The sequence below is a fragment of the Ostrea edulis genome, chromosome 8, assembly GCF_947568905.1.
Source record: "Ostrea edulis chromosome 8, xbOstEdul1.1, whole genome shotgun sequence".
Taxonomy (NCBI): Eukaryota; Metazoa; Mollusca; class Bivalvia; order Ostreida; family Ostreidae; genus Ostrea; species Ostrea edulis.
This window is the reverse complement of record NC_079171.1, coordinates 39,991,416-40,007,219: the sequence shown is the minus strand read 5'-3', so window position 1 is coordinate 40,007,219 and position 15,804 is coordinate 39,991,416. Positions and strand designations below refer to the sequence as shown.

The window sequence follows — 15,804 nt, the reverse complement described above, 5'->3', positions numbered from 1 at the left end:
TGGCCTCCGTGGCAGAGTGGTTAGAGCATCACGCTCAAAATCACACGACCTCTCACCTCTGTCGGCGCGGGTTCGAATCGCCGGTACGTGAGAAAGTTTCCCAGGAGCATAATTCGTGCCCATGAGAATTCCAACAGACTGTTGAAAGACCTGATCACCAAAGACTATGAAGATATTGTCAATAAAGAACTCCTGCGTAATTTTTACTTCAAATTCCGAGTACTTCTGTGTAGAATAAGAGTAGTGTTTAAAAAGTTTTTTTTTGGTCACAATAATTTCACTATCCTGTCTATCTCTGGCTTGGATAAATTCAACGTGAGTCTAAAACGTATGTGTTTCCATGACTATACATGTTTCGTAAATGTACACACTGAGCGTGATCGTTATCTCTACTTGATACCATGTGTACAGACCCTGAAACATGTTCCTACACTAGTGGAACGGTGAATGGTTTGGGAACGAACGCTGAACGATTTAAACGGAACGGTTCTTATCGAGAAGGGAACGCTTAATGCAGATGTTTTTTTGCTAAAGGGAAATTTAATTTGTACATGTAAACATTAAATCATTGATTCATAACTATACATATGCACATTGCGATGTTTATAGCACACTAAACCGTTTGCATTTTCACCATATATATGTCAACTGTATTTACATCATTTTAGATTGATCAATACAGGTACATGCAATTTAATAATCAATGATAATGAAGAAGTTTAATTCAAAAATTGGTAATGATAACCATTTTCAAATAAAATTATGTTTTTTGTTCAAGTCTGAGAAGGGAATATCCTCATTTTGTCGCTGATCATGGTGACTTACCATGTTGAATGAAGATACGCATAGTATTTATTTTTATGAAAATTTTTGCAAGGTCGGTCGAGTTTTCTATTTTAAGTACGACTTATGTATGCCGTATGTACGACTTACATATGTACTTATGTCGTAAATGTACAAACGACAAAGTACGTCTTCGTACGACGTACTTATATCGTACGAGCTACTTAGTATCTCAAAGGTACGGCTAAGTAAATTGCATGTACAACACAGATAACTCATTTGACAGTAATGTACTTTCGTAACAGGCAAAAGTTTACTCGACAATATTATAGTAACAAAGGAACATCAAGGTATCATTTTTAAAATAATAGATCCACACATTGGTCATCTGATATTTTGTATTAATTAGAGAGAACCGCGTGGGCTTAGTGGAACAAAATAACAAGTACAAAGGTATCCATATTCTCAAAATGAAATATGGTTAAGGTACATGTGTGTGATGCATTGTGTGCTCTCCTTGACTTAATCCTATGAAATGTTACAGACCTATGGAGTGTTCCAGTTCTGAATGCTTATTTTCATGTTTTATTTGTTGTGTTCAACAATCGGGGAAACATTTACGCGGCCGGGCAAACAGAGAATCGTCCGATTAGTGTGTCCCAAACTGCAATGGTACTGCTTTCGTTATTTAATTACCACACAGGTGAAGGTTTTAATGGCGGAGAAATAAAATAGACACGTGATTTTTCATACTGTTACATTTACGTGGTAAATACTTACACAAGCCTGTCACATTGTCACATTGGATGTTGCATTTCTTTTCACAGTTGTAACCAAACCAACCTTCCGGGCACTCTAACAGAAAGTGAAAAAAAATACATCATTGGATGCATCAAATGAATCATGCGTGTGTGTGTATGAACATATTAATAGGCAAAACCAGCAGGACGGGGGTTAAGCATTGTGCTCCAAGGATAAACTTTTACACGAATCTCCCCAATGCAGAATCTTAGAAAATCCCTATGCATATGGTTCATTGATCCACAACCACATTCACCTCACTACACTAAAAATGCCTACACATATATTTCCTTATCCATACCCACTCTTTCAAAAAGAAAAGAACTGTGGATATGACACTGTTCGTTATCTTCACCTTGCATATATAGTGATCGCATACGGTCATCTTTACTTATGAATCTTCCTCTTTCCACGAAATCAAAATTACAGTTGCAAATGACATACAGTTAACCAAAGATGAAATCTTACTGAAAGGTTAAAATGATATTTATAATTTACTAGATAATTCAATCTTACTATGAAATATCAAATGTACACACGAATGTTTTTCAAAAAACAAGCATACGCCCATAAACAACCATTGGACTGTATCTTTTTGTTTGGGAGAGTTCAGAGTTTGATCACCTTTCGATAACCGTTCATTCACCTTTCAATTTTCCATATGGCATAGCTTCACTATGTGCGTATGATAAAAAGAAAGAATGAGGATAACGAACAGTGATATTCTATGAAGAATACACAATTAAAAGTAGGGCAAACATGATCTTCTGGAGGAAAACCCCAGACATAGGATCAGGTGCCTTGTAGGAAAACTCATCGTTCACCATAGTGATGCATATTAATCACAATTGAATGGAAATACAATCAGACTTACGTAAATAAATTATTTAGATAAATACCCCCATTTCAATGAAAATAAATAATGAAATTTCTTAACATTTTTGCTAAATGATTATAGTACTCGCTGATCAATTGTAAGTTCCTATACCCTGTGTAACGTGTGATTTTGACAATTTGCGGGACGTAGGGAATTACACGTGTAACTTTGTGGTTGTATTTCTACTCTTTGTGTGCCAACTTCACAGATATATAGTTTACGACTTTCATTTAATCAAGTTTATGTGTTCAATATTCATATAATATTCTGAAATTTCTCCATAAAATTTACTAGAAGGAATTTTACATTAATGGACGCTTCACAGCATATATTTAGTATCAGTAAACCACGAATCAATTCTGTGTGATATCAGTTATTCGTGTATTACCGTTTTGTGTAACATCAAATTATCTCATAGTTTTGAGTAATTTCATTTCTATCCAAACCCTGTTTAATATAAATTGTATCTATGTGTAATACCAGATTATATCACAGTGCCGTGTAATATCATTTATATATCTTATCTTGGTAACTTCAATCATGCATGACACTTCTGCTGAACTTAGTATTCAAGCAAACCTTTATTCAATTTCGCTAAAATCTTTACTCTGTTAATATCCCTGCTTCACAAAAGAAATACAAGATATAACCACATAAAATTTAATAAATCACCTTGTGTACAATTGATTCCTTTGTAACCCCTGTCACATCCATTGGTGCACGTGCCGTTTACGTGATGGCACTGTTCGTTATCCAAACAAACTCCACACATTTGAGTACAGTCTTGTCCAAATGTTTTATCATCACATTCTGTGTAAAAGTAGATACACATATATATATTTTGAAAAAAGTTGTGTCTCTATATAGGTTTAATTTGAATTCTGTATTCAATTATTATCAAAATTAATCAAAACTTCATTTTGTTGTGGTATGCAGATATATAATTCTATATTTCATTATGACAGCAATAAAATGCAATATTCATGCAGTTATGTATCATGTTATTTTTTTTACTTGAATCACATTTCTGACTTTTCCACCCCGCCTGACATCCATTCTGACACCCCCCTGTTACTCTGTCACATCTCTCAGAGACTCCACAGTTGATGTTGCATCTCTCTTGGCAGTTGTAACCATAGCGACCTTCTGGACATTCTGTCCATAAAGAAAATGCAAGAGTTATAGTGAAATGGATGAACACGCAAATTTCAATCTCGGGGGTGAACTTGTCATGCAACTAAATATTATAATTGGTTGTATTCCTTAACGTCACCTTTGAGAATATTTCACTCATATGCACCATTGTCAAAGAAGGGGTCCAAAATTTAGGGGCCTTTGCTCGGTACTTAACGAAGGGATCTTTTTCATGCAAGGTGAAGATAACGAACAGTGATCAATCTCATAACTCCTACAAGCAATACAAAATAGATAGTTGGGCAAACACGGACCCCTGGACACACCAGATGTGGGATCAGGTGCCTAGGAGGAGTAAGCATCCCCTGTTGACCGGTCACACCCGCCGTGAGCCCCATATCATGCTTCACCTGCTATTATCAACCGGATCCCCACGGTATGTTTGACTCATTATGAAGTAAATACAACATTTGACAAGAAAACGAACGGACGTGTTTGAAAAGAAAATGACCGGTATAGAATATTCTACAACTGCATTTTTTGTGTAAAACATCTGCTGTCAGTTACATATTTATGTTATATTTCCCCCAATAAACTGTTACATTATAAGATAGAGGAAAAACTCTAAAAGATTACGATGTTTTCATGACCTCAAAGGGGCATTAGCCGGAGACATGATGACTGCCATTTTTTCTCCCAAAATCTATCAATGACATATCAATATAATAACATTTATTATATAAAAGAAAAGAGAAACCTTATCAACAACAAATAACCACTTTTAGTGTAAATAAATGTATAGGGGAAAATGCAAGACAATAATTATCATTAAATCACCAGAATTACACATTCAGTGCCTGCTTTAAAAAGATAAGTATGGCAGGGGAAGATAACAAACATTGATCAATCTCATAACTCCTATAAACAATACAAAATAGATAGTTGGGCAAACACGGAACGCTGGATATACTAGAGGTTGGATCAGGTGCCTAGGAGGAGTAAGCATCCCTTGTCGGCCGGTCAAACCCGCCGTGTATTTGATATAGAGCAATTTTGATAAAATAAAAAATTTTATGTCAAAATAACAGTCAATGTCACATTAAAATGAAGCTGTGTGTACCACTCTTACCATTAATTTTTGTCACGAAATAGCGATTTTGATGTTTAATGCACTTGACAAAAGCCGTAAGAAAGGCCTCTAAATCCCTATTAGATATGCACCTGTATGCAAGGTGAAGATAACGAACAGTGATCAATCTCATAACTCCTATAAGCAATACAAAATAGATAGTTGGGCAAACACGAACCCCTGGACACACCAGAGGTGGGATCAGGTGCCTAGTAGGAGTAAGCATCCCCTGTTGACCGATCACACCCGCCGTGAGCCCTATATCTTGTATATAACTGAATGAATGTGCATATATCTGATGTGTCTAATGATTTAAAGGCATTTCTACTGTTTTGAACATATTTATTTTAATAATCAAACGGATAGAAGACAAGTTCTATCAACTTATTGATTCCCTTCCTTAGATATTACTATGTAAAACTTATACGGTACCAATTTTGATGCACCAGATGCGCATTTCGACAAATAATGACTCTTCAGTGATGCTCAACCGAAATGTTTGAAATCCGAAATAACTACGAAGTTTTAGAGCTAAATATAGCCAAAAACAGCGTGCCAAAAAACTATATGTATAATAATCCTCAACTAATTTTTCTCATCTATTGTAACGTCATGTCAGTATTCATGTGACGTACTCTATACTGATCAAGATATAAGCCTTGCGGCAGGTGTGACCGGTCGACAGTATATCCTTACTCCTCCTAGACACCTTATCCCACTTCTGATATGTCCATGTTTGTCCAACTATCTGTCTTTATTGCTTCTAGAAGTTTGATCACTGTTCGCTATCTTCACCTTTCATGGATTAACCTATTATTGTTCGAGTCTTTGGATAGTGAATTAATGTGTGATTAGACTATACATTTATATATTTATCATTTCACAATGCAAACCATGATTTCATTAGATTCATATCTCAAACTCATTTTAATAGCCACAGGACCCACATTCAGAGCGTTTCCTTGCGCCTCTCAGTAAGCGTCACTGTGCAGTTGGGATTCTTCCGATCTTCAATCACAATCCCTAAAGCTTTCGGCGACCAATGAAAATAGTTTACGGATATTTAAAGCTTTTAATGGGTTAAACTGTTTTTAAAAAACCACCCTCTTGAAATTCTAATTTAGTAATGTATATGATAAATGAAACAAGTTTGCAGAGATTGAAATTTTATACACTGTTTTCCAATAATCCTATTCGATTTTTTTTCAAGGTGTTTAGCATAGAGATTGGTCACTTGTCTTTAAAATTGTCAGCTACCCTATCGACTTTTTATGTAAAGTGATTGCTGGAGGGTAAAGGTAAAACTTATTTAGAAAAATGTTTCAAAACTAGCTCTTACAAGTGCCAGTTTCCCGAATATGATAGGTTATAAGTCAAAATTGAGATTAAAATATGTGCATTTTCATCACATGGTCCAGTAGATGGAAATTTATTGCAAACAGTAAAATACGATACATATTCTTTAATTCATATAAAAGAAACATGTATATATAGTCATTGCCTGAAAACTTATATACAACACTGCGCGTTTGAAAGTGATGTGTTCTATCTTTAAAAGTAGCCGTACTCTGGGAGAATCCTTGTCATGCATTTGGTCAATATATATCCCTGTCAAAATATTTGCAAATTTTAATAGGAATCCGTGGGGTTTCAATATTAAAATGTTGTGTGAATAATCAGTGTCATAATCCTGGACTTACATCAATAGAAGTAACTTCTTATAAAAAGAAATATAAAATCATTTTCGATATTAATACTGGAATGATTCCTTGGAAAACTATTATCAAGTGCAAACACGAAACATTTAGATGCCATAAGGATTATATTTATATCTACAAAACATTAAACTTATTATTCACTTTTAACACGTTTACGGATGACTTTACATACATTTAATTGTAAATGGTGTTTTGCGTGTTAAACTGAATCAGTTAGATAGAAACCATGGAAGGAAATAATAAATTATTTTTTATCACAAATTTTACCCATAAAAAGTTTTATATTAACTTTAAGTTAATGTTTGAATTTACTTTCATGGTAAAATTGAAACTTTAAAATGATTTTAAAACAAAATATTCAGAAATATGTCAACGAAGTAATCTAACACCCTTTATTCAAAATATTAATGTGAAAAGGAAATTTAACCTTTCTATGCAAAAAGTAATTGCTAAAAGATATCGTAACAAAATTTAAAATCGAGACCAAACGGTTCTGTCCTTTTTGGCCAAAACGGTCCGTTTTCGACCAGAACTATTCGTTCCCCTTTTCAATCGTTTCATTCTCAATAATAACAGTTGAGCTCCCACTGAGAATCGTTTCCTAGAAACCGTTCAGAACGTATTACCCGAATAACTACCTTCGTTCCCCTATGTTAAGAGTTCGTTCAGCGTTGTTCTACTTTAGTAGCGCGCTTGATAGTTGGATTACTCCTGGTACATTCTGTCAATATCGTAGTAATATATATTTGGATTTACTTGTTTTCAATTTTTTCCAGGAACCATTGATGATAAATATTTCATTTCCAACAGGTACTTTGGAGAGTTTCTTCAAAATTGCTATACATTGCACAACTGCGTCTGATCTGTCGATTTACATGTAGACCAAAAATGCGAAGTGATTATTAAGGAAAAAAACCCGTATTAACGACATTTTGTAATAGAATTTTCAAATTTAACGAGGATGAAATGTCTATACACACTATCAATTATCTAAATTGCTTTCGTACAATGTACATCCATTGGACAAGAAATATACGTCTATTTATTACGTATATTAAAAAAAGGGCAAAAAGAAATTTCTATAAATTCGTCCCCAAGTGAAGTGTAGACACATATTGATTATATGTATATACTTATTGTTCACTCCTTGTTGATAACTCCTGTGTACATAACATGTAAGTGCTATTTTCCAAGAAAACAACAGACGATTTAGATTATCACAATAGGAAATACTTCATCCGATTATGTTACATTCAAATCGGATACCTTTCAGATGCATTGTTTAGATTTTTCTTTTATGGGACCGGGAAGGGCTTATATCCGGGAAGAATTAACTGTTTCTGTATGCATGCACACTTATCGTTCAGAGTTATCCAGCAGTTAGTCAGGTTATTGTTATTGTTTCTCATTTCCAAAATTGTATATGGTAGCAAAATACTTAATCTGTTCTGACCTACGTCACATTCGTCGCCTTGAGCTCCGGCGTCACATCCGTTTGGACAACTTCCGTTCACGTGATTGCATTGTTCCCCATCGCTACAGTTACCACAGTTCTGTTTACACCCCAGACCGTATTTATTATTATCACAGACTGTAAGATACAGTAAATCATGTTCAGAATGGAAGTGTTATTCAAATGTAGATACCATTACTTGTTATATATTTTTTTGCCAATATATACAATGACTCTAAGACATATAGTTCTCATTCATGTCTAACATATACTCACGCTGTTGGCATAGAGATCCTTTATATCCCGGCAAACACCCCAGACAGGTTCCGTTCACGATGTCACAGTGTCTCTCCTGACAGTTCTGGGGACATTGCGTACTGCAGTTCTCTCCATAAACGTCTGGTGTTGGGCAACCTACAAATATAATTCATTTGGTCTCTTTTATAAACTTTTCCCACACATTGGACTCGTTCGCTTTAAAATTTGATATGGTGCATACTGTTTACATGATACCAAATGACAAATAAAATCAAATTCAAATTCATAAATATAAAGTTTGATTAACAGCAAGTTTGATTTAATGAAGGAATTTTTGGGGACAATTGTTGAGAAAATTAGTAGATATTTTTCAATGTTGTTTTCGAGTTGGGGTTGGGGGTTAAGGTGAAAACCTTTCATTCATTGTTCAGGTTCAGAAAATGATTACTTTTCAGATCTCATGTGAGAGCTCTCAATAGATTTTCTTTAAAAAATCGTAGATATTGTGATGTATTAATAACTAGAAATCAATTTAATAGTAAACTCATCAGACGTACATGTAGCTTTTGTACCGAAACATTTAGAATTTGATCTGTAAATCTTATTGATTCTAACCGCTGTGGCTTTTAAATATATGTTGGGTAAACAAAGAGGTCACCTAATATAAGAATATCGGGACACATATTTCAAATAGATAACGAAGATAACCAACTTTGCGATTAACATTTTGATTTTCCTGACCATCTTGTCTATGAGGGTCAGGATTCTAGACAAAAAAATCAGCTTTAGGTACCTCTTTTCGTAGACAACGAGAAAATCACTAAAAAAGAATCTAGGTATTATATTTCCATATGGATGCAATGATAATTCATACAAAGTAGGAAATTCAACAAGTCCACAAGAATATGATGGGATTTTCCCCAAATACACAAATACGTAAACTTAGTCATGGTTATCCAGGGGTCCGTGTTTGCCCAACTCTCTATTTTGTATTCCTATGGGAGATTGATCACTGTTCGTTATCTTCACCTTTCATATAGAAGACCAAATATATACAATGTGACTCTTGATTCACTTTTATCTTACGTCAGCAGACAAGTAGATGCACATCACATTCACTTTACACTGTTCCATTGAGAGTTTTGAATACGCTATTTGAAGAAGTAGTTAATACTTGGAATTTTCAACACAAGGTGGACTGAACTCGATGATTATGGACATTGTGCATCACATGCTATTTATATTACCGCGGGTTATGGATGGTATTACTTCCGAATCTTGCTGCCAGTTCTTTAAACTCAAATTTACCAACAACGGAATAAATGTCGTAAAGATAAACAACATTGTTCGTCATAAAAAGGTCAGTCTTGTGTTCCGACATATTTCAAGTTCAAGTATACACCCTGTATTTCCTACAAACTTTGCAATGCCTCGATATAGACGATCGTATACTTAATCCACCTACGTGTTCTTGTTCTTCGTCTTTCAACTATAGTCCCGCTGGGTATGTCATTACTGGTGATGTTGATATAGTTAAAATGACCTGAACTCGCTTATTTTAAAAGGTCCTTGGGCCTCAGTCTTTCAATTGGCGACATAATGTCATCTATGTTATGAATTCTTACGACGATAAATTATGCCAGACGGTATGAAAAAGAAGAATTTCGTATCATAACAGAATGGATTAAAAGCATAAGAGGAAAATTAAAATCCCGTATTAGACACACTATCTATCCTTCTGTGTATAGTAAATCAGATAGTTTATATATGTTTTCGTTCCAGCTGACATATCGTTTAACAATATTCTCCTTGTTTGTAAGACTCATTATTGCAACTATATTTTAAACGATTTGTCATTAATTTCACAATTGGTACATGTAATCGTACCTATACTCCAGCTGCCCTTTCAAAAGATGAAATTCGTCAAAACCATGCTTTAGTTTTAGACACATTTAATACCCCAGTGACTGGGTCGGATGAATATGAGTTGTAGTTATACAGGATTCGTATTCCTTACAAAAACCCTTACAAAGATACATTGCTGAATCCAGTAAATGTTCTACCGAGCCCATATCTTGCTCCTCGTGAAAATATTTACAGCTGTGTGTGATACGTTTCAAACATACTGTGCCATAATATATGACAGAAATGGTGTAAATCAAATGTGGATTTTAACCAATGTTAAGATGACACCAATTAAATTTATTCTTCGTCGGATCCGAGCGCTTGTTTTTAAAAAGAACATAAGAAATAATATTAATTTAAATTTCCCGCTTCCGGAATTTTTCGGTTCATCTTCCGCTCCATTTTTTATTTTAGTTTTTAACAAAGTCATGACTGCGCTTGAAAATAATGGTATTTCGACTGTGTCAGCAAAAACCCGAACAACATCGAATAATTTTTAAAAACACGTGGAGACACCCGTACGCACACTCGAGCCGAGGACAACTACGCTGATATTAGTTGTAAAAATACCCGAAAAGAACGGGGGTGTACAAACAGAGCAGAACTTTATTGATGGACAGTTGGAAAGATAGTTTTTAGTCTGTTGCCCAGTTTCGGATCATTGCCAGATCCGAATCACTTTGTAATTATTTTTTAAAACTATTAATTATTGAAATGATATCTACTTAGAAAGGTAAATCACGTTTGAAATCATTATTGAGGGATACAAAACTAATGTAATTTTTATTCAACCTAGGTTTATTACTTGTCACACTTCTATTATACACAATGACTTCGACATCATGGTCATTTTCACGCTTGGGAAAAATCGCGTTGTGGGGAAAAGTCTGTAGTTAAAATATAACCACGTTTTTGCACAACACATCAATGCATTTAATTCATATATCTTTCATCTTTGCATCAATAAATATATCTTTTTTAAGTGTATTATTGTATTCAAGATATCTTACCAAAGAAACGTCATCTACTGAACCAATGTCGGATCAGTCGTGTCACACACGTCATATTGAACTTAGTTTTAAACTTTGAGCAATATTTCAGTTGATATTAAAGGCACTCTTGGATTTATAGAAGTAGTGTCAGATATTAAAAAAACCCACATTCTTTTATAAACTCAATAAACATTTTTTTTTTAAATCAGAAAATTGAGACGGTCAATTTACTACGCATTGCGTCTAGATTTACTTCTTGAAATTAATATTTAAAATGTATACTGTAGTTTATTCAACTTTGGCATATTTGATTTTATGAATTTATTTTTTTCATTCCAAGTTTCAGACCTTTGCCAAAACCGCAAGAAAACGGCGAGAAATTGTTATTCTGTGTAGATATAATGTTATATCATGAACAGCCTCAGAGAAAGATAATTATGAATGCTAATTAAGAGAATTTTGAATGCCGCAATTTTGGCTATGTCTAGATGTCAAGCTTTGAATATTATTCAAATATGTAAAGATCATTTTATATTAGTGTCTGATTCTTTTTTATTTCTACAAAAACCAGGTATATCTTAAGCGGAATAAACATTCAGACAAACTGACCTATGGATTTGGGTATGGAAAATGTAAAGACCTGTGACATTTACTGCAATTTTCAGATATTTTAAATATTTTTTCATTTGAGAAACTTCTGATCTTCTCACAAGAAGATTGAAACCTAAATTATCTTCGTGGTACCGCCAGCAAAATTTTGTCAATGAAAATGTGATCCGGAACTGGGCAAACGAGAGTATACTTAGTCTTGGAATGTATGTACATGTACAAATACAATTTTAAATGTATTCACTGAATTTTGCTATTCATTTCTTCATCAAAATATGAACTTCTATACACAATGCTTTGAACACGTAAATTAAGCAATATATTATCACAATTAGGGTATAAACAAAATGTCTTATAGATGTCTGTATATTTTACTAAATTATCAATATGTGTATTCAAAGGGGCATTAGCTGTCATTTTGTCACCAAAATTGTAATTCAGTGAATATTGCTCAATTCTATATATTTCAGTAATAACAGCACGATTTGAAACACTTTTTATCCTCAAAGCAGGCACATAAATTATGTAATTTTGGTGATTAAATAATTAATGTCTTGCAAGGCAATTATTCTTCAATATATATTTCTTTACACCAAAAGCGGTTATCTAACATAGTCTTATTATGGTTCCTCTTGTTTTTTGTATAAAATATATGTTTTTATTAGTCATTAATATATATTCCTGTATGTCATTGAGAAATTTCGAGTAAAAAAGATTACCATCACTTTCACAGCTAATGTCCCTTTTTAAAAAATAGGATATTGGTTATTTTAGATGTTCAGATGATTTTGAATATATGTATCATTGCTTTACAATACAAAAGTTTAAGCCAAAAGAAATATAATCGCTCGCTTTGTTTTTTTTTTTTACCATACCGCCAGAAAATCATGATGAAAATAAATTATAATATCATAAATAGTAAATCGCTCGCTCGCCCCAATTTTTGGGGTCATTTGTCCGAAGAACAAGAAATTTTATTGGTGTCGCCAAAAGAACATTTAGTAAATTTGAAATCGCAAAACTTTTTCACACTTTACGTAATCACATATTTCTTGAGATGTTTCGTACCGTACTTTGTGATTACTTACCGTATACTTCCACTTCACAGAGCTCGTTGTATGCGAGTCTAGAATATCCAGGAGGATAAGTGACATTTGGGAGTCTCTCGTTGTAATAAATGACGTATTGTCCGTGTCTAGGACATGTGATGTTTGTCGGGTTCGGTATTGTGGTTCTGTTGTACTCCGTGTCTTTAAAACACAGTACCCCGTCTCTTTTGCTGGTTGTGTTCGATATGTATACCGAGAAACCAAGGAATCGAGTGGTGTAACCATTACTGGAATCTGGAAATTATATCAAATATATAATAAAAATGAAATGTGACAAAAACGAGATATCCAAAATGTCACTTTTATATTCGTTAACATTAATATAGGTCCTGTATAGCAGAGAGAGTATGTAGAATTCTTGTATATCTGTAAAAGACACATGTGTTATGTAGGATATGACAAGATAGTAGGGATGCTGACGAATAGTTAAGTACTCGACTCTCCCTGCGAAATACAGACCATCGCCTAAATATTACATAGTCGAGTACTCATGAAAGATAGCATTTTAAGTACATATTGTTCATAAATTCTAAACACCTCATTATTTTGTTAGTAAGACATGTAAGGGTGAATTCATTCATGCGCAAATAAATCATTTGAACTTGGATGTCGATCTGTGAACATGCCTCCGAAATCCACTGTTTGCACATACTTAAAAATATTGATGGAAATACGGTGAAATGCACATTATGTGAAGCTGAACTTGCATCCTGTAGAAGAACAACAAACATGTTGTTTATCCTAAAATGTGCACATACATTTGAATGATCTTATGAATTTGCTTGCTTGTTTCTATTTATGCCTAAGTTGTTGCTTGTACAACATTTCATTATCAAAATAAAAATGACCGTTTATCTTCTCTGTCACGAGTCAGGGATTCAGTGGGCACTATGGTTCTAAATGATCGCTTAATTATGGGTCTCGTGAATAGCGCGCACCTTCATGTAAACGCACACTCTCAAAGTTGCGTCAATTTCACAGGAAATATACATGGCGCACCCCTAAATTTTCTCAGAAAAAACATGCCCTATGTTTATTTTGCAAAAAATAAAATGAAATGAAATGAAAATTCATAAACACAAATCATGAATTGAAATGGATTTCTGTCTTAAATTATATGTTGATATACGTTGTCATGCTAGCGTGCGTGATTATATATAAACCCAAGTCTGTCTGTCGTTATATTGTTTCACATTGTTCTATACCTGCGTGCAATTATTACGATATCTTTAATTCAACTGATCAAATTTCTAAACCGCTATCCAGATATACAGTCGTTATCGGCAGCCTTTCATCCCGTGAACTTAGCTATCCGTGTGCGCTGAGGCATGACTGATGACTAGGTACACTTGTATCCTGTTAGTCCAGTTTTCGTTTTACAGAGTACTCGACTCTCGCTTTACTAAACCTCCGAGCATTTGACTAGGCTATTTGACATCCCTGCAAGATATCCTTCCCATATAAATGAAAATTTGATAACCTTTCAATAAGAATGTAACTAGCTCATATTTCGACTAATTTTGGTCTTTAGCAAATTGCTCCTAATTGCGTGGTAAAGTTTTATTTATTCAGTTTACAACGCCATCTTTTATATTCATTTTCGCCATTTAATCAGAATTCAAGGAGAAATGCTAAAATAGAGACAGTTCACATGGATAAAAAGTGGAGGATATGTGCAAGAATAACGGATATTTTGAAATTGAAAACTTTCAAAATTCAAAATTACAGTTATGTAGAAAGCAATATGAAAAAATTAAAAAAGAACCTGCTGGACCCGCAGTTCAGCAATCAACGTGTTAACATACTGAGCTAGGCAAGGTTTCTTTTAATGAATATTGCTGATATCTATATTTCCATGCATGTTTTAAAAGGAAGTCAGCCATTCTAACGATGTAGAGTGCCTCCTTAATTTCTAAATCTCGTACACCGGTGTACTTGTTGTTTACCAGAACGAACTTACAATTCCTTATTTTATGATGATAAGATACTATAGAAAATCAATTTCAATGAAGACATAATATTTAGTTGATGAATTTGATAGAACTCAATTGTTCAGGAAAGAGATAACTCCTTATAGGAACTACCATCAACTGCACTGGATCCAACTCCCCACAGCGGTAATGCCAAGTGATAAAATGTTTATACATAGGGGTGTCTACTGAAATGTTGACAAGGAAGTAGAACGCTAAGATCATCCATCAGACTTGATTTGTTAGTTTATCAATCATATATTGTTTCACGATCCTCTTGAGAATCCTTTACTCGTGTGGAGGAGTTACCATTACCGATGAAGGGCTGCACAATTTAGGCCTATGTTCGACATCTACATACATCATTTGAGCAGGGAAAGGTCTTGCCACATCTTCTGTGACACGGGGTCTTGGGTTTTGCAGTGTCATCCAGAGGACAACCCCATTTAGTCGCCTCTTACGACAAACACGGAGTACCGAGGATCTACTTTAAACAGGATCTCCACGGGGCTGTTTTATTGTAGTAGATCATTCTACAGTACAACCACATTCATTTATAGATATTTCAAAGGTGAAATTCGGTATATTACATTGAAAGAGAAGATAACTTCCGTCCTCTTGGATTCCCGTTCGCCGTGTCCTAAAAGTAAAATCATTTCACATATAGAAATTAACCATTACAATTGGAAAGAGATAATCTGAGCCACCCTGTTTATCAGGATTCCCCTCTAGACAGGTACAATGAAATATCCTATAGCATCGCTTGTTCTTTACGTATAGATTAATTAATGATATAGTACCTCTCTAATTCTTAAGAGTATTGGAGATGAGACCCTGAAGGGAATAGCGAGGAACTATGATATCAAGCTTGTTAAAAACCCGCTCTCCCACGTTTGAATTCAACTATAGCTTACTCATATGAAAGAGAATCACGGGGACATATTTACATATCAGTTTCATACTAACGGCAAAAAGAAATGAAAGATCGTTTTTGCAATGCAACTTTTAGATAGGCGAACGAACTTTAATTAAATTGATATTGAGCTACATCCGTGAACTGTAAAAA

At 34.2% G+C, this 15,804-nt stretch overlaps 1 protein-coding gene across 1 annotated transcript in view; it reads right to left on the bottom strand.

Moving 5' to 3' along the window:
• Nucleotides 1-15,804, bottom strand: part of LOC125661701 (multiple epidermal growth factor-like domains protein 10) — a 113,606-nt gene that overhangs the window by 2,665 nt on the left and 95,137 nt on the right. Inside the window, exons 15-20 of the mRNA XM_056147607.1 lie at nt 12,748-13,002; nt 8,172-8,309; nt 7,896-8,033; nt 3,476-3,616; nt 3,134-3,271; nt 1,564-1,638 (exon numbers count right to left, since the gene is read on the bottom strand). Of these exons, the coding sequence (XP_056003582.1) occupies nt 1,564-1,638; nt 3,134-3,271; nt 3,476-3,616; nt 7,896-8,033; nt 8,172-8,309; nt 12,748-13,002 (885 nt within the window). The remainder of the gene's footprint in view (nt 1-1,563; nt 1,639-3,133; nt 3,272-3,475; nt 3,617-7,895; nt 8,034-8,171; nt 8,310-12,747; nt 13,003-15,804) is intronic.